This window comes from Plodia interpunctella, chromosome 2, assembly GCF_027563975.2.
Source record: "Plodia interpunctella isolate USDA-ARS_2022_Savannah chromosome 2, ilPloInte3.2, whole genome shotgun sequence".
NCBI classification, from domain to species: Eukaryota; Metazoa; Arthropoda; class Insecta; order Lepidoptera; family Pyralidae; genus Plodia; species Plodia interpunctella.
In genome coordinates this window covers 7,628,248-7,646,091 of record NC_071295.1, presented here as the reverse complement: position 1 = coordinate 7,646,091, position 17,844 = coordinate 7,628,248, and the positions used below count along the sequence as shown (strand labels likewise).

At 33.9% G+C, this 17,844-nt stretch overlaps 2 protein-coding genes across 14 annotated transcripts; one reads left to right on the top strand and one right to left on the bottom strand.

Moving 5' to 3' along the window:
- Positions 1-2,416: 2,416 nt before the first annotated feature.
- Positions 2,417-15,722, top strand: Nhe3 (Na[+]/H[+] hydrogen exchanger 3). Of its 12 annotated transcripts, none has more exons than XM_053760175.2 (17): positions 2,417-2,882; positions 3,266-3,421; positions 3,946-4,106; positions 4,519-4,734; positions 5,890-5,963; positions 6,398-6,541; positions 6,990-7,093; positions 7,921-8,123; positions 8,739-8,850; positions 9,298-9,457; positions 9,875-9,926; positions 10,494-10,523; positions 11,662-11,733; positions 12,411-12,587; positions 13,044-13,085; positions 13,216-13,299; positions 13,915-15,722. In XM_053760175.2, exons 1-17 carry the CDS (start codon positions 2,657-2,659, stop codon positions 13,978-13,980), a joined length of 2,079 nt encoding a protein of 692 aa, XP_053616150.1. In that variant the 5' UTR covers positions 2,417-2,656; the 3' UTR covers positions 13,981-15,722. The 12 variants fall into 12 exon arrangements, with proteins under 12 accessions (XP_053616150.1, XP_053616165.1, XP_053616159.1 ...); XM_053760190.2 differs by lacking the exon at positions 11,662-11,733 and adding an exon at positions 11,167-11,235; XM_053760184.1 differs by having other exon boundaries at positions 6,398-6,544; positions 6,993-7,093.
- LOC128678719 (uncharacterized protein) lies at positions 14,915-17,705 on the bottom strand. Of its 2 annotated transcripts, XM_053760476.2 has the most exons (5): positions 17,483-17,705; positions 16,794-16,958; positions 16,353-16,466; positions 15,950-16,098; positions 14,915-15,700 (listed from the first exon to the last, which is right to left on the bottom strand). In XM_053760476.2, exons 1-5 carry the CDS (start codon positions 17,631-17,633, stop codon positions 15,698-15,700), a joined length of 582 nt encoding a protein of 193 aa, XP_053616451.1. In that variant the 5' UTR covers positions 17,634-17,705; the 3' UTR covers positions 14,915-15,697. The 2 variants fall into 2 exon arrangements, with proteins under 2 accessions (XP_053616451.1, XP_053616443.1); XM_053760468.2 differs by having other exon boundaries at positions 14,915-16,098.
- Positions 17,706-17,844: the final 139 nt, after the last annotated feature.

The following is a 17,844-nucleotide window of genomic DNA, read 5'->3' as shown; positions in this document are numbered from 1 at the left end:
GAAAATGTACGTAAGTCTTCGACGTACTTATTTTTGTTAAATCTAACTTACACCTGTACAAAACGTTGAGCGATGTTAACAGTGTAATAGGCATAAACTTTGTATGAACAGATTCCGACTTAACAAGGTTAGGCGGTCTTTCGTGGGTCAAAGTGTAAAATTGTTCAATAAACTCCCTGTAGAGGCTATTAACTTGCCAATGCCAAAATTTAAATCATATATTAAAAATGCTTTAATGGCTAATGCTTATTACACAATTAGCGACTATTTAAATGATAAAAAACCTTGGACCCTTCCTAAAACTTCCACCTCTCACACTTGATCTTACTTTTTTATTATTATTTATATATTTTCTTGACTTTATTACATATATTTTGACATTTACTTGTAAAACATATACGTGATTTGTGATCTTCAGGTGTCTGAAAGTAACATCTATTATGTTAGATTATGGAGATCGAGTATGTCATGCACACTCAAATGGTCAAACCGGTAGCGGCGTCGTGGATCGGGTCGGGAGGTTCCCTCTATTGTGGTTGAGCTTCGCGATGGCTGACTCACGCGTCAACTCGTGAACTGGTGTATGGGTGGTAAACATCATTTAATTTAGAATATGACGTGAAAAAGTGCCTGTAAAGGAATAAATGTTTTGATTTGATTTGTAAAAGTAATAATAAGAAACGTGATAATGACACTCGATAAAAATAAGTTAAGGTAGTGTGACTTACCTAACTCTTTCGAAATAACTAGATCATCTATCTCATGTGAGCGTTTTCGTTCTTCCTCAGCCGTAAGGCGTCGGAACCCAGTGTCCGCTACAGTAGATCCATCATTGATTTAATTATTGAGTAGAAGTGTTGGGTGCAATGGGTCCACTATCTTAAAATGAAACCCTTGTGACTCATTTCGCAATTCGCAACTTAATGCAATCGAAATAGATTTAATCCTAACTAATATTATAAATGCGAAGGTAAGTGTGTTTGTTACCTCTTCACGCATTATCTTCATTACTGGACCGATTGTTATGAAATTTGGTACACGGGTAGAAAATGACCTGGAATAATATGATACTTTTTATCAAGAAAATCCCACGGGAGCGCAGCTAACTAGCTATATTTAGGTAGATGAGAAGTTAGGTCCGTTATCTGTACTAATAAATCTACTAAAGATTAAGAGTGTGTATTTGTTTATAGGAAAGCTATAATTTCTGGAACTAAGTACTTAATTGACGAATTTATTAAAATGTGTTTTATAACTAAGTACGTTCATGAGAATGGCTCTAGTTTATTCTTAGTCCCGAAATTCTCATAAGAGCGAAACGGCGGATTTATGTGTGTCTTACGTGTATGTTGTACCTACCTAATATAAACCCTAAACCTAGGAATATTCATGTAGATAGTAGTTTTACTTAGGAATAGAGCTACATCACTTAGCGTGCCCCAGAGTAGTTTTGATGGATTGATGTTAAAACATAATTGACTCACAAGTGACAATTAATTTAATTAATTCTTATTAAATTCAAGTAGGTAATTGTGTCAAGAACAAATATATCGAGTTTGCAATCAATTGTGTATTCTTAGGAATAAAACCTAGATAGTTGAGTAGGTGCATTTGATAAAATTAAATCAGTAATTATTGAAATCGCCATGAATTATTTCGATTTTAACTAAAGGTAAGGTACGAAAATAAATATATGTAATAAGACTTATAGTATTAACCTAACATTGATAATGTCCGCTATATTTAATAGGTAGTACCTACCTCTGAGGGTGTACTATACCTCCCAGAGTCCAGAATACAGAAAAGTTGTCAGAATAAGTACATACCTAGTAGTTGTGAGAAGAGAACTAACCACAAAAATACCTAGGGATTGTATACTACTAGATATTCCGATTTCTATGACGTCACTGACTATTACCACTACCGCCCTGAAGACGTGATTACGAGATGGGTGAGAAAATTACATAATCGCTTGGCAGAACTCTTTTCTCTTTCTATCCTACCTTCGCTAAAAACGCTATAGAGCAGAAGAACATCAACTCTATATACATCTTAAATGATCTTCCTTCCTGTAGTCCCACAATGAACAGCACCAAAATAAATAACTATAAAACAGTTTTCCATTCGATCTCGGGACCAAAGTAAAAGTGATGAATTCTGGACGAATACGTCAAATAATTTTAAGCTGTTCATAATAAAAATCTTTATCCGAATTTAGATAGACAAAATCAACTACTGTCAATGTCAGATTAAAGTCAGACAGATGACAATTCTTCGATAACCTAGTAAATTACAAAAGCCTTTTTATTATTATGTCTCTTTCCTTTTATCTCGCAAGTATTTCATGCGTGCGAATGAAAAGGAAAGTTTCATACGAAACTATTTACAAATTTCAAGGTTCAACATAATAGTATTATTGAATTTTACTTCATTTCAGGAATTCAATTCACGAAAATCACAGACGAAACTTCGTAGTTTAGAGTTGTAATCAATTCCTAATATTTTTTTATTAATTTCGTACTTTTTGAAGTTCAATGAATACCCCAGTGTTTAAATAGTGCTGGACTTTAATCAAGCTATCCAGTTTATCGTGATTACGTATTTTATTGTGTTATTTGTAACTTTTGAGATATAGCGAACAAAATTTCAATAGAAAATGAATTTCCTAGTTTCCTTTGGGTTCTTATTATATGTTATAGTAATATGTCAAGGGTCGGGCACAGACATTGCTTTAGATGCCAAAGCTAGTTTGTTACATCGCATAGATAGTTTGAACCTGCTGATATACACTTGTCTTCTCACACTTACGGTGCTCACTATTTGGGTTTTTAAACATCGACGAGTGAGCTGGATTCACGAGACAGGATTGGCCGTAATATATGGTATGATTACATACATTGCCTCCGTGTTTTATACTTTGTGTTTATTGATCTACACTGCAAATAACACAGTAATTGCGTTATAGTATTTCATCATGTGACTGCTAGGACCTTGATAGTCCTCTTTTTATTGCTATCGGGATTTTTTTATTATTCAAATATGCATATACAAAAAGCTGTCTAACCAGTCTTCATTGCATTGACACTACAATTTCTTTTTTTGAGATCTGTATTTAGGAAGTAGATATAAATAGCTTTTAACTATATTATAAACATAAAACTGCTTTATTGATATTAAAAAAATATTAGTTGTTGCTTTATTTAAGTTTTTTTTTTATTTACCTACTATACTTTTTTATATATCTGATTATTGAATTTGTGGACAGGTCTTATAGTAGGGGCAATAATAAGATATTCAGGAACAACAAACCAGGTCACACGCATTGATGTGCACCCGGCACCTGATACCAAGTACAACCTGTCGGTGCCACCAGACATGCTTCGGTTCCATTTTCCTGATAAGATTCAGATCTCTTCTGGTGGTAAGATGATTTAGACCCATCGCCTATCAGTTGGTAGCCAGCTATCAGATATTAATTGTTTATTAATCAGTGTTTGAAGTCTTTGAGATTGTTAATTTAACCTAATAATTCAAGAAGGATGCTTCTTTTAATTTCTTGTACTTTAAAAAAATGCATTGTATACCTTCATTGTAAATTGATTACACAATTAAAGGAAATTCTTTAGTCATTAACTTTCATCAGTATTCATTATTACAACTTTATAGTTTAAAGAACCATATACTATATAATTAATATTCTTTAATATACAAATGTGTTTCTGAAGTTTGAATAATATACAAATCTTTCCTAGTTTGTTCAAAATTTCAAAATGTATAAGATAACTTATATAGAGACAAATGTACTTGTAATGATCTACTTTAAAAAAAACATGTATACTTTGAATATATAACAATCTTTTCATCCATGTTGTGTTATCAAAATAGATAAAACTACTGTTTTAAGAATCTGGAATATATCTCTAACATGTATTTTCGACTTTTCAGAGGTCCCTGTACCAAATAAAACTTATGCCTACAGCTTTAGAGGTGAGATAGTAAATGTGGAACAAAATGAAATAGATCTTAAGGCTACATTTGATCCTGAAATATTCTTCAATATAATTCTACCTCCTATCATCTTTCATGCTGGATATTGCTTGAAAAGGGTAAGTTTACATGGAGAAGGATTTTCTTTTTTTTTTCATTAAGTACTAATTATTTTTTAAAAATCTTATATTTTATACAAATGTAATAGCAATGTAAATGTATATTATGTGCTTTATCTGTAACATTTTACAGAGAAGAATTCTAAGCATGCTGCTATTCTTCCATTCAAACAATCACAAATAGTGAAAATATTTTCTATATGAACAAACTATGACATCAATGCTTTATTGTAAATTGTTGTGGCTAACAAATATGTAAATTGATTGAATAAGTAATTGATTATGTAATTGATTCAATTTTTATAGAAAAAACTATATTCAATTAAATATAACTTAGGCACATACTTACTAAAGATTATTTTCAAAATGAAAATAAATATACCTATAATAATTGTAGTAATATTTTCCACAGAAATATTTCTTCCGCAACCTCGGTGCCATATTAACATTCGCAATGGTGGGCACCGCATTATCGGCGCTTGTGATTGGATCCCTCATGTATGGGTGCGTGCAGCTCATGCCAGCTTCTCTCGCCTCGAGTTTCACATTTCTGGACACGCTGTATTTTGGTGCCTTGATCTCTCCGACGGATCCACTCACAGTGCTAGCTATATTTTCCCAGTTAAAAGTAAGTTTTTAAATTCCCTTAACCTTAACCTGTCCGCATTTAGACAGCGCCACGATGTAATGCGACGTGAAAATATTAAATCGATGAACGAATATGTATTCTGTATAAACTATATAGGTCAAAATGATATTACATCCATATATTTGATATTTTCACGTCGCATCGTATCGCACCTCTTTGTCTTTATAAAAACAACTCGGTACTGATGCAGCAAGTAGGCATATGATTAAAATGAATACAAGGTAGAAACAAGTACAATGGCTATATATTTTTTCAAGTCTGTTTCGTGTAACAAGAGATCTATTTATTTTCACAGAACTTGTACGCCCATGTTAGTTCAGTGCAGTGATTCACAATGATACTGGACCTGCTATAAATTTCCGGTTTATTAATTGGTTTGCATTCATAAATCCACATAGAATCGTGACAATTATGATACGAATCTCAGGAACATAATTATAAAAGTTAAAGCTATAACTATAACAATGATTTATTACACAACTTCTGTACCATTCTAAGTGCTCAGAAAAACCAGTAATTATTCCTTAGTTAAGTTTTCTTACTGTTTAATTTGATTGATATTACATAATTACATGTAGAATTTAAGCACATTTCGCCCGAGTCGGGAAATAATGGAACCTCGTCCGAACTATATTATTGTTGAACTAAAAATACAGAGAGAGAGAGAGTCCACACCCAACTGGTGACATTTTTCTGCTCACTAGTTATTTTGTGTCAATTAACATAATCATGACAATTAAATTGTGATTTAAAAGAAAGCTATTTGATTTGTAGAAGTACTAGCTGTTGCGCGCAGCTCCACCGGCTGTAGCCTATGTTCGACCTCAGATCATTAACTATATGTATTATATATATTATCTTTTTAAGAATTATCATCGCTGTCCACGTATTCTGATATAACACGACATAATCGTTTTTGGATTTGCTGGATGACGTTTGTATTAAGCGAGATTAGTATTTATTTCAGCCGGATTACTTTTCTTCTCAATGGATTTTTATACAATATATCCGTACGCATATTTCTTTCCACTTCAATCACGAACTTTCGCATCTTAGTTTAAACATGGAATATGATTCTTTGTGAGCAGATGTCGTATAAAAGTATGTTATTGACTCATGTTTATATATTTTCAGGTCGACGTAAATTTATATGCTATGATTTTCGGTGAGAGCGTTCTTAATGATGCAGTGGCTTTAGTACTTAGCGGGTAAGAATTCACATTTATTATAATGCTAAAATCCATATGAACGATAAGTAACTAACACAGTCAAATTTGTTAACGCATTGGCTTAAGTATAGGTCCACAGATTCGGTCACCTGATATTTTTTTTAATTAGACCATTGTATATCCAGCCCATCCCGAGACCCTTTGGTTTTACGGCCCTTTGGCCTTAAGATGAAAATAAGCATGCAAGTAGATGAAAAAAAAAATTTAGGTACTGGCATGTAATTTTAAAAAGGGGTCGCGGGTGGCGAAGCCCGGTAACACAGCCAATGAAGACGGCGAGTTTGGTCATAAGTTAATAACCAATAATAAAATACGGGGAAAGTGTATCTCTGGGGAAGAATTAGTCTTCTCATAGGTTGAGATACTACAGTGCATGCCTAAGTTGATGAGTTACCACTAACATTATGTTTCAGTGCTATTCAAAACTACGAAAAGAGGTACTCAAATGATGGTGGCTTTGAAATAACCGCTTTCTTGGCGGCCATCGGCGACTTCATCGGGATATTCAGTCTCTCCCTGCTGGTTGGGGCCCTGATGGGGTGCCTCACTGCACTGATATCCTTTTAAACTCAAACCCAAAACCTGTTGTTACTAACATTGATTAATTATGTCTTTTGTGAGGAAGTAAATGACTATTACATTTATTTAATTTAAACCAAAATATGTTAAAATCGTTTCGATATAATGAACTTTTCTGGGTTTTATTGTGATCTACAGTCACATACTTTAAAGACACACTCCGCTATAGGTCCTCACAGATAGGTAATTTATTAACACAGAAAATGTAGGTACTTTATTTCTTTGACATCTATATTTCAACATAAAAGTATTTATATATTAATTTTATATACTTGGTTGGCGCGTATCCTGTATTAACATTCTGTGGTTGCATAAAAGCACATATTTTTATTACCGTCGATTTACGCACATATATCCAGTTTCATATACATAATTAATATTCTGTGGTTATAAACACATGTATATTTCCTTGACTGTCGCGCACATGACGAAGTTCACCCACGTGCGAGACTGGCCGCTGCTGGAGTCTGCATTGTTTGTCCTCATGTCGTACGCCGCCTTCCTCATAGCTGAAGTGTGCGAATTAACAGGTAAATCACTAATATTATAACAGCCACAGGAAAACGCTGATGGATATATATACCTCAATCCAAAGATTTCTAAAATGATCAGTTGGTAGCGACCTACACCCAGCGTTTGCCATTAGTAGAGATAAAAGACCAAAGCCTGTCTTTGGGAGATGCTATGCGTGGAAGAAATTAGGGGCTTTTGTCCAAAAAGGGAACAGCTAGGGAAGAATATTGTACGTGTAACATTTATGAGCCAAACATATATCGACACAGTCGCAATATTATACTAGCTTTGCCCGCGGCACCCGCGTGTATTTCCAACGGGAACATTTATTTTTCCGGGATAAAAGGTATTGTTATGTAAGATACATGTCCTTCTCCACATTTCAAACTACATGTATGCAAAAGTTCAAAGATTCTCAAGAAGTAACAAAAAATATACTTACTTTCGCTTTTATAAATATTAGTTAGAATTAGGATCACAAGAATTCTACTATCATAATCATCAGATTATCCCCACGCCATGATCATATTGCATTGTCATGAAAATACTAAATTATATCTCGTAATTATGACACGTATCATATCGCGCGGTTTTCTCGGTAATACCGCGCGATATGTAGTTACGTGTGTTTACTATCACAATTTTAGTGTGTAATTAACACCACTTATTGAAAAGTCATGTTGTCTTATCAAGGAATCAACATATAATTATATCATATGTCTGTATAATAGTATAACAATTTTGAGAATATACCCGCGAACTCGCAGATAAACTTTCCTTTATTCTTTTAATTTTCATTGTATTGTATTATGTTTATTGAAATTAATAATTTAAAATATTACAGGAGTAGTGGCGGTACTTTTCTGCGGCATCTGCCAAGCTCACTACACGTACAACAACCTATCATCGGACTCACGCAACCGCACCAAACAACTGTTCGAGCTACTCAACTTCTTGGCCGAGAACTTCATATTCACCTACATCGGAGTCTCCATGTTCACGTTCCCGAAGCACCACTTCGATCCATGGTTTATCATCGCTGGATTTGTATCCTTTTTACAAGCTTTTATTTAACTAGCCGCCAGTCCCGGCTTCGCTCGGGCAGAACCATATACACCTAAACCTAGGAATCATACTATTAGTGAAATCCGTACAAAAATCCATAGGGTAGATTTTAAGTTTATCGCGTTCATAAAGACAGGACTCTTTGGAAGTCGCCAGAAGACTTAAAATATTTTTGTCAATAAATGATGTATATCAATTGTATGTGAGGATTTGTAAAACAATAAAATAACTTTATTGCACCAAAACTTGCAAATAATACATACAGTAAACAATATTATAGTAATACAATGCACTATGTCGGCCTTATCGCCTAGGTAATTTCTAACAGTTATTACCAAATGATGTGCATTATATGTATTGTATATAACTATGTATGCTTCTTGCAACTCAATTTCGAAGTATTTTAAACAATATCTATATCGTCTTGAATTTACGAGCCATCATAAATTTTATTTACACAAACTGGACGACCTAGAAATAACGAATTGCTTATAAATTATTTATAAGCAAAGAATTTACGAAAGTTAGAAGTGATAACATTATTCACAATTAGATATGAAAAATCCAACCAAACAATTTCCTTAATCACTCCATCAGGTAACTTCAACTCTTGGTCGGGCTGTGAACATTTATCCTCTGTCGTTCCTCTTAAATCTCGGACGGAAACCTCCAATACCAATGAACTTCCAACACATGCTATTTTTCTCTGGTAAGTAATTGTCTCAAGTTCGAATCCTATAGTTTAATATGCGACGCATAATTTAGTCTATTTCATTTTGACCGTCGCGTCGCTGTATTATTTTTTTTTGTGATCATTCGTATAGTAACTACATAAAATTATCTCTGAGGGTTTTCTTGTTTCGGAGGTCAAAATCCACATTAGGATCAAAAATCATATTTTCGTTAAAATCCACTTAAAAATTTGTTAGCTCTCGGAAGTTGTTCGGAAGCTGAATTTTTTTCATCTTTATTACAATAATTTGAAACTGAAACAGATGATAAATATTAATGCGGAAACACTCACTCCTTACTGTAGCGGTCGAGTCGATTAAATTTCTACTCCATCGGGGCTTCATATCAGGAAAACTTGGGACTGACACAAATATCAGAAGTCAGTGCTCGTTTCTTACTTGAGTTTTATCAAATGAAATGACAGGTCTCCGAGGAGCGATGTCGTTCGCGCTGGCGATCCGCAACACCGTGTCGGACGCGAGACAAGCCATGCTGACAACCACCTCGCTCATCGTCATCGCCACTGTGGTGCTGCAGGGCGGCGCCGCTACACACGCCCTCGCCTATCTGCGTATACCCACCGGGTAAGATCTGTTTATGTAACCAGTCAGTGTAAGAGACTAGCCACGCTGACGACCATTTTGGACCACGCACGCGCTCCCCTATGAGCTGAGTTAATGGTAACTATCAATTATTGCTGTACTAACCGCGGCTCGTGGGAATTTCGGGATAAAAAGTACCTTGTGTTATTCCAGGTTATATTCTACCCGTTTACCAAATTTCATAAAAATCGGTTGAGTAGATTTTGCGTGAAAAAGTAGCAAACATACATACATCCTCACAAACTTTCGCATTTGTAATATTAGTAGAATTGTCCTAAAATGCAGGCGCCTTAAACATGCGTTCCCGACTCACCGGACTCCGCGCCGGTTTATATACAGGTCTGCGCTCTCTTAACTATATATTTTTTTATATCTATATTTTAATCATTTTGTTTCCAGACAAGGACAAAACGACGAAAGCGATGCCCTTCCCTACCGCGATGTACGAAGTGTAAGTATATATTTTCATTCTAATCTAAGATTACTCCATAAGATTACTTTGCACATTATTTAATAGCAATAGCAAATAGGTAGTTTTAGGATCGGCGCAACTTGTAGTTTCGGAATTTTCATCAATTGGCATCAAATGTGGTGGTGATTACATTATTTGTTTTGCTTTGTTTGTTCAACGCTAAACATTTTAATGCCTTCTGTTTTGTTTCTAAAAAACAATGTCAAAATGCCACATATTGAACTAGCACGCACTACATCCAAATTTATTTACATTTTACACACATTTGCCAATGTGACTAGTAAATGCTAGAGCGAAAGTACACGAGTAGATAAAGATAATCTCATCTTAAAACCGCCGTTTTACTACAACCATCAAAATTCATATATACTGTTTGAACGAGTGTACTAGCAACTACCAGTGTACATTGCCTTTGTAAATAATAACAGAAATATGAGTACAACGTAGCAGTCCTAGATATGGTCCCTATTCATTCGTTCGGGTACAGTCAAGCACAAAATTAGGGCAAGTGCTGCGCATGAAATTAATAAGACGTTGTTGTGGCAGCTGTACCGGGCCACGGACACGGGCGGATCGGTACGTACTCTGCGACACCATATATGCACTCAATGGAGCTTTATATATTGTACATCCACCGCTTGGTCATTCCCATCTAAAAATCTGCTTTCATAACATATCGGGACGTTATTTGCCAACAGAATGACTCGATGTAAAGCAGATTTGATGCAGCCATTTTGTGTCTTTTTTTTTGTTATTTCTAGTGTTTCGGGTGTTTTCTATGTTTCAAATTATCGCCAATAAAAGGTTACTGCTCAACAGCAATATAGGAGGTCATAACTTGTCTATTTATTATAACAATAAGTTTACAACTGTAACTCTGGTTTCGCCATGTGTTCGCACTCTATTTTCCAATTCTCGAATACATAACATTATAACTGCAAACGGGAGTTTGAAGTCATAAACGTTATGTCTGTGCCACGTTCTCCCGTTCGAGGTAGCGGACGCCCTAAATTTGCAATTGGGCTATCTACAAACCTACATACCTAACTATAAAGTTAGGTGCTCATATTCTGACAAGTCCGGGGTGCCATGTAATTTTTGCGCCATACTTACCTAATATACGAGCGGACCGTGCCCCGTGCCTCTGTGTTGTTGACATAAGATTAAATTATACAAAATACAACTTCGTTTGAATACTAAAGGCATATTTATTGTTCAGCCCGGAGATATAGGATTCGGGCTCCGAAATTTGGATTCTACGCAACCGGCCAGTTGCGACAGGGCAACAGTAAGACTAATAATTATCATTGCACGCATTTTATTAATTAAATAATTGCACGCTCTTCATATTACTGACTGTCTACTAACCGGTTGGGAACTGTACAAATTATTTCTAACAATTTTCACTCAATCATGACGCGCTTACTTATACTGCATTAGGTAAGCCAAGTCTGTTAGGTACCATTGTAATATAATTTAAGTAGCCTCTGTACTCAATTGTACTTTCTAGAGAAATTGTTAAAAATATTCTGTACTTGTCAATTTTATTAATATTTAATAACAATAAGTATAATATGGTGCACGGAAATAAAATTTCATTTTAACTAACCATAATCATGATAAATATAATTGCGCATTATGCATCTTATTATACTTATTTACTCACAATCTGCAATATTTATTTGGTTCTTCTGCTTTTCTTTTCAATATTTAGAATGGCCGCATGGTAGTTAGGTGGGACAAAGGAGATAGTGCAGTGGTTATGCCTTGGCAACTAAAATACGAAGTATGTACATTATTTAATTTATTTATCATCTCACTTCTCACATTGTTAGGTACAAATAATTACGGCAACGCATGTAAAGCACGTGCATGCACGCACTTTGATGTATTGATGTCGTCAAACTTAATTACTTATTCATTAAAATTAATTTTACCATTCTAATCATTCTAATTATTTTTCTAATCATTATAATGAACTTTATATCAAACATTGAAATTAAAGTAAAATTCGAAATTCCAATTCTATTTCCGGGTCAATTCGAATTTCTAAAAATGTTTTAAATTTTTCAAGAAGTCGTTTTGAAAAATAAAGTATTTTCCTACTATTGATTGGCTATCTCCATAAAAGGATATTCATAAAATTTCCATCCTGTATTTTTTATTTACATGTCCATATTAAGCCTATACTCAGAAAGGACCCCTAAGCACGAGAAGCCTTTTGTTCAAAGTTTAGTTACAAAAGTGTGTGAAAGAGAGGATTATTTGTGACGTTCCACGATGAAACGGTCTTTACGGAGGACAATCGCTTATTATGCGCATCTATAGTAAAAAACTAACAAGTGAAACGTCGCGACTTTCCTCCAAGAAGTACCTTTTCTCAAGCGTCACATTTTATTTTACTGTAAAGTTATTTTTAATTAAATTTCTCATTGTCGATTGATCGATGTGGTCGCGTGGCAGGAAACGCCGCGCGAAGGAGGGGAGAAGGCCCGCTTGGCGCGGCTGTGGGGGGCGGTGGACTCGAAGCTGCTGAAGCCGCTGCTGACGCACGCGCGCCCGCCGCTCACCGACACGTTGCCCGGCTTCATGAGACCCGTCGCCCGGGTGCTCACCACCACGCATCAGTACACGCAAGGAGTTAGTACTGTCACTGCCTGTTTTAGTTTATCAGGTTTCAAAAAATGTGGTGCTTTATAGCATTGTCATTGTTCCAAATTTGTTTCTATTTTGACAGTTATACTATTTTCCATGGGCGCCGGCAGCGGGATGCAAAAGGGTGCAATTGCAACTGTAGATGCAGATGTACCTCCCTGAAACTAATCGGCGCCCATGCTATTCTCAGTTATGCGCATATTGGCGATCAGTTGTGCAACTTACAATTCAATCCTGTAGGTTATTTTTAAAATTACAACTTGATTGTGCAACTGGTTGAATAAAAGTTAGGCAAAGAGGAAAAGGATATTTTATCGTGCAAATCTCGAGTCAGTTTGCACATAATTTAATGACCCTTAATCTACATAGTATAATTAACCTTGTTGTACAATTAGTTGCTATCAAGCAGAAAGTGAATTATCTACCTGTCAACTTTTTCAGATATCGTCGGAGCACGTAACTTTTTTCTATAATAACAGTAATGTACGTAAATTCTAATTCGCATTCTTAATATACGATAAAAAAAGTTGCACAAATTCATTGCTACTTTTAGCACCGCGTAGAGTAAAGTAATTTGATAAGCACTTGTATTGTATTATCACTTATATTTTAGGACAACAGTCTCCGCAGGACAGACTCCGATTCCGACCTCTGTATCGACGAGCCCCAACCAGTACCAACAAGCATTGATCCACAGGTGAATATATCTACTTCAAAATAACACGTTATTAATAAACTATTTGCTTGCTAAGACAATGGCTGAACTGAACAGGGTATCTATAGTTTGTTAAACCACCTAATATTATGAAAAACAAATAAATATTCATACATTCAAAAGTACATTTTGTATTATAGCAAGCAAAAGTGCTCAAATATTTTTTAGTTTTATTTTTGGTATATTGTTAAAGAAATTGATATTACTGAACATTTTTCTCCTGTGACAAAGTAGTATTTATTATTTCCATTCTACTGTTTTCCAACTGCCAGTATTTAAAAAAAATATTATTAAGAGCTTGTAATGTAATGAATATTCTTATTTTGCGACGGAGTGCATCTTTATTTATTTACTATAATATACATAATGCTACTTTTTGAAATACTATCTCATTTGATTTTCTATGTAAGTTTGTTTGATTTCTCTTTAAATATATTTATTTTTGTTTTGGTTGCAGCTGTCAATTAATGTTCGGAACGGATATGGGCATGTGTAATCTTTGTAGTGCTAGTGAATATCGGCTGTGATATAAATGGATTAAGTTTTTAGAAAATTTGAAATTAATACATAGATTAAACATTTTGACATTGCACGCAGCAATTATGGCCCGGACACGTGGACACGCGCATCTCAGTGGAAGGTATCACAGGAAGTAATATATAATCTGCTTTCAATGAGATATATTTTTATAAGCTCTGTGTGCCACACTTTGTATGTTTGTACTGTTAGCTTCTGTAAGATCAATGTTTAACATAGAAACATGTAATACAATTATACGTATTGTTAATATGTTAATGTGAAATGAAGCTGAACTTTAAAAAGCGGATTGATAGCAAGATACAGTTTTGATTTTAAGTTTTTCTTTGCGGCTTCTGTATATTAAGCTGTTGTCTGACATATGCCATCGGCACACCAGTTTATTCGGGTAAAAATGTGATATTTTTAACAAAGACTCCATGAAAACTGATGTAGCAAATTTTAAAATAAATATTTAATTTTTAGATATTTTTTTGGTAGTTGTTTTAATTGGTCTTGTAAAGTAAATTGATATGGTGTAGCATTTTTATGTGTAACCACTTATGTTAAAATCTAATCTTCCATCCCATTTTTAAATCATCAATAGTCAGAGCACCCAGTTCCGAATTTTTATTTACCAATTTAAGAATTTATTTTGAAAAAAAAAAAAGGATCTGATGTTTATATTTATGTAAAAATGAATAGCACGAAATTATTAACATTCAATATCATATTATTATATGCAATCCAAGTTATATTGATTCAATTACCCGTATCATGCTATTCAAAGTGAGCGACACGAGACTCACTTGTGATCAAAGTTTGCTACTAAAGTTTTGTAATCAGATGTCAAACGTGGTAATGTTGTGGCAAATAAAGTATTTAATATCCTGTCCCACTACAATTAGTGACTAAAAGCAATCTTTTAGTCTTCACCTAAGACACGGTAAGTAAGACACTGAGATCGTTTAAAATTCATTTTCTTATTTATGGATAATTGAAGCGATATAACTTGGTGGACCAATTTCTGGTAATAAATTATAATCTTAAGTCACTCTTGGTGGCATCAAACTCAGATGTCATGTAGTTTAATACATTTATTTGTCATTCACTGATACATGTTTATAATATATACTTGTTGAAACAAATATTTGTTTCCCATGTGTTAATACATTTATTACAAATGTAGTACATTACATTTTTTACATTTGGTATACCTTATTTAGATCTAGTCCCTCTTCTTTAGATTTGAAGATAGATATTTGTCAGGTCTTTCCACTTATGGTTTGATCACAAAGAAAGAGAACGTTATTTTCAATTATAATTGAAAATTCCAAATTATATAACAAGATGTCCATGGAATGGACATAGTTTCCTAATTTAATTAGATGAGAGATTTTTCAGGCAGAGAGTGGTCACGCGGCCAAGCGCTTAAGTTTTGCGTTCTCTTTGTTGAAAAAAAGGAGCGACATGCAATCGACTGCAAGAACGCTCTGTGTCGGATAAGCCCCTAATGTGTTTTTGTTTTTGTTAAAATATTCTGTTATTGTTCTAACAAAATATTTGAAGGTTTGTGAAACCATATGTAGGTAATAATTATATATTTCTTAAGTTATTCTTAAAGTTAGAAAATAATTACTTTATGGTTTTAATAATATCTTTTGCATTTTTCTGCGAGCTTTATAAATAGCTTTCAGAAATAAATAAACACCATACTTTTTGTATACTACACATGATGTTAGCTCTAATTGAGTGTTTCCACAGGGTTCTTTTGTTTCTTCATGTGTTTATAGTGTTTACAAAAAACTTACGTTTGTCAATCATTTGCTTGTGCACGAATCATTTTTGCAACTATGCAATTGATTTACTGTAATAAAATTTGAATTCAATGCATTTTGTTTTCATTTGGAAAGAGACCTTGAAACCAATGTTCACAAACAGTACTAAGTATGTAAGCAGTTCAAATCCATGGATTTAGTCAGAGAACATGAGTAGGAATTATATACTTTTCTCCCACTTATATGTGGAATTGGTAACAATGTAATTGTTTTCACTTATTAATTAATGGAGTATCATTTACTTGTCTTTTTAACAATTCCCTGATTCTATCAGTCACCTTGAATTGGGGCCCATGGCCTGGTATGATCTGGTCTGCTATCTCAGCTACTTTAGCTCTATGTTTGATCTGTACAACTGGATCATCACTCCCGGCTTCCAACCATATGTTTGGATTCTCAATATCTTCTAATTTTTCAAAAAGGTCTCCTGAAGCAAATAAAACCATAAATTAATCCAGGTAAAACCATAATAAATTATGTGTCTTTCCCAAGAATCACACTATTTATTGGTGAAACCAATACAAAAATCCACCTGATAGTTTTTTAATTTATACCTTATATTTTTATACAATAGGGGGACTTCACAATTTTAAGTAACTTTTTAATTCTATATTCAAACTAAATATAAATAACTATTTGTAATAGGAGTTTCTGTGGTGAAAATGTTGATATGTTACTTACCAGTTATTGCAACTGTTTCACCATCTTTGGAGCGGACAACAACTGTGACATCTGACAATGTGTGACCAGGAGTTGGTAAAACTTTTACACTTTGATTGATTGTGTATTCTTCCCCTGACAAAATGTTCCAGAAGAGTAATTAAAATTTCTATTTTATATTGGCTACTGACTGCAACTAGATCAGTGGTAAATAAAAGCTTATGGAGGTCTAATCTAACTCTGTGCTAAATTTCATAATAATAGATCCAAACTGCTACACTGGAGGTGCGGTCAAAATGGAAAATTATCTTTTTCAGATTGATGTGTGTCTTGGATTTATTTTTTATCCATATGTATAATGTTATAACATATAGTTATCATTCAGTTGGTATCCCATAACACAAACTTAATATGGGGCCTACTCAATCTTTGTGATTTGTCCATATAAAAGTCATACTTTACCTTTGTCAAATGCATGAGAATAGTATTTATCCTTATGTGAAACACTGAATCCAACAATATGTTTGGCTTTCAAAAAAAGATTGTTATTTCCTATGTGATCAGAATGGCCATGAGTCGATACCACATAATGTATATCCTCTGGAGTAATGTCAAATTGTTTTAATGCTGTGAAATACAATTTATACTATTTACAAAAATCATTACATCCTAGTTGGTCAATGTGTGTTTCAGACTATAGCAATGTAGAGGTGATCAAATGGTTATAATGCTTGATGTGAACTGAAAGGTCCCAGGCTTAAATCCTACTCAATCAACATAAGTTTATATACCAATCTGACTCATGTTTGGTATTTTTTTTATAGACCATTTTTGATGAAAGACAACAACTTGCCATTTCACACACTGTTCCCTAGCAAGTGTGTAAAATGGGGAAGGAAATGTCAAAGCATTAAAATTGCCACAAGTAGTTTGTGCCACGTAATGACAACAATGCTCAGGTATGACAAATACAACCAGAAGGAGAAGGATCTTTCAGACACGGGATACTTTGCCACCTTCAGCATGTTAAATATTCTTTTTTTTTCGAAGACTTAGATTTCATTCGCGTTGATATTAGAAGAAAGTAGCAGTTTGAAATTAATACATAAAATTTCAAATACTTATACAGCCTATAAAATTGAATGGCTAACCATTTATTATTTTTTCAGAGTCCCAAGAAGTCATGGTATCCACGATTATATTATGATCGCCTCTTACTAAAGTACAACTACAGTTTGCAATCATCTCATCTTTACCACTCATTACTGAATATCCCTCGAATAACACTGCAATTTCACTCATATTGAATAAGTAAAACCTTCTCAAGTAAGTAATAAGTTATAAAAACAATAACATAACCTCTATAGATAGCAGATGTCAAAACAAACGTTTATTTGACTTGTCAAGTCAAGTCAAATCAAAGTCAATAAATATACATAACTTCAACTTGACAATGACAAATAAATATAACATATCAATTTCATTTTTGATTGTTTATTCATTTTTGAACGTG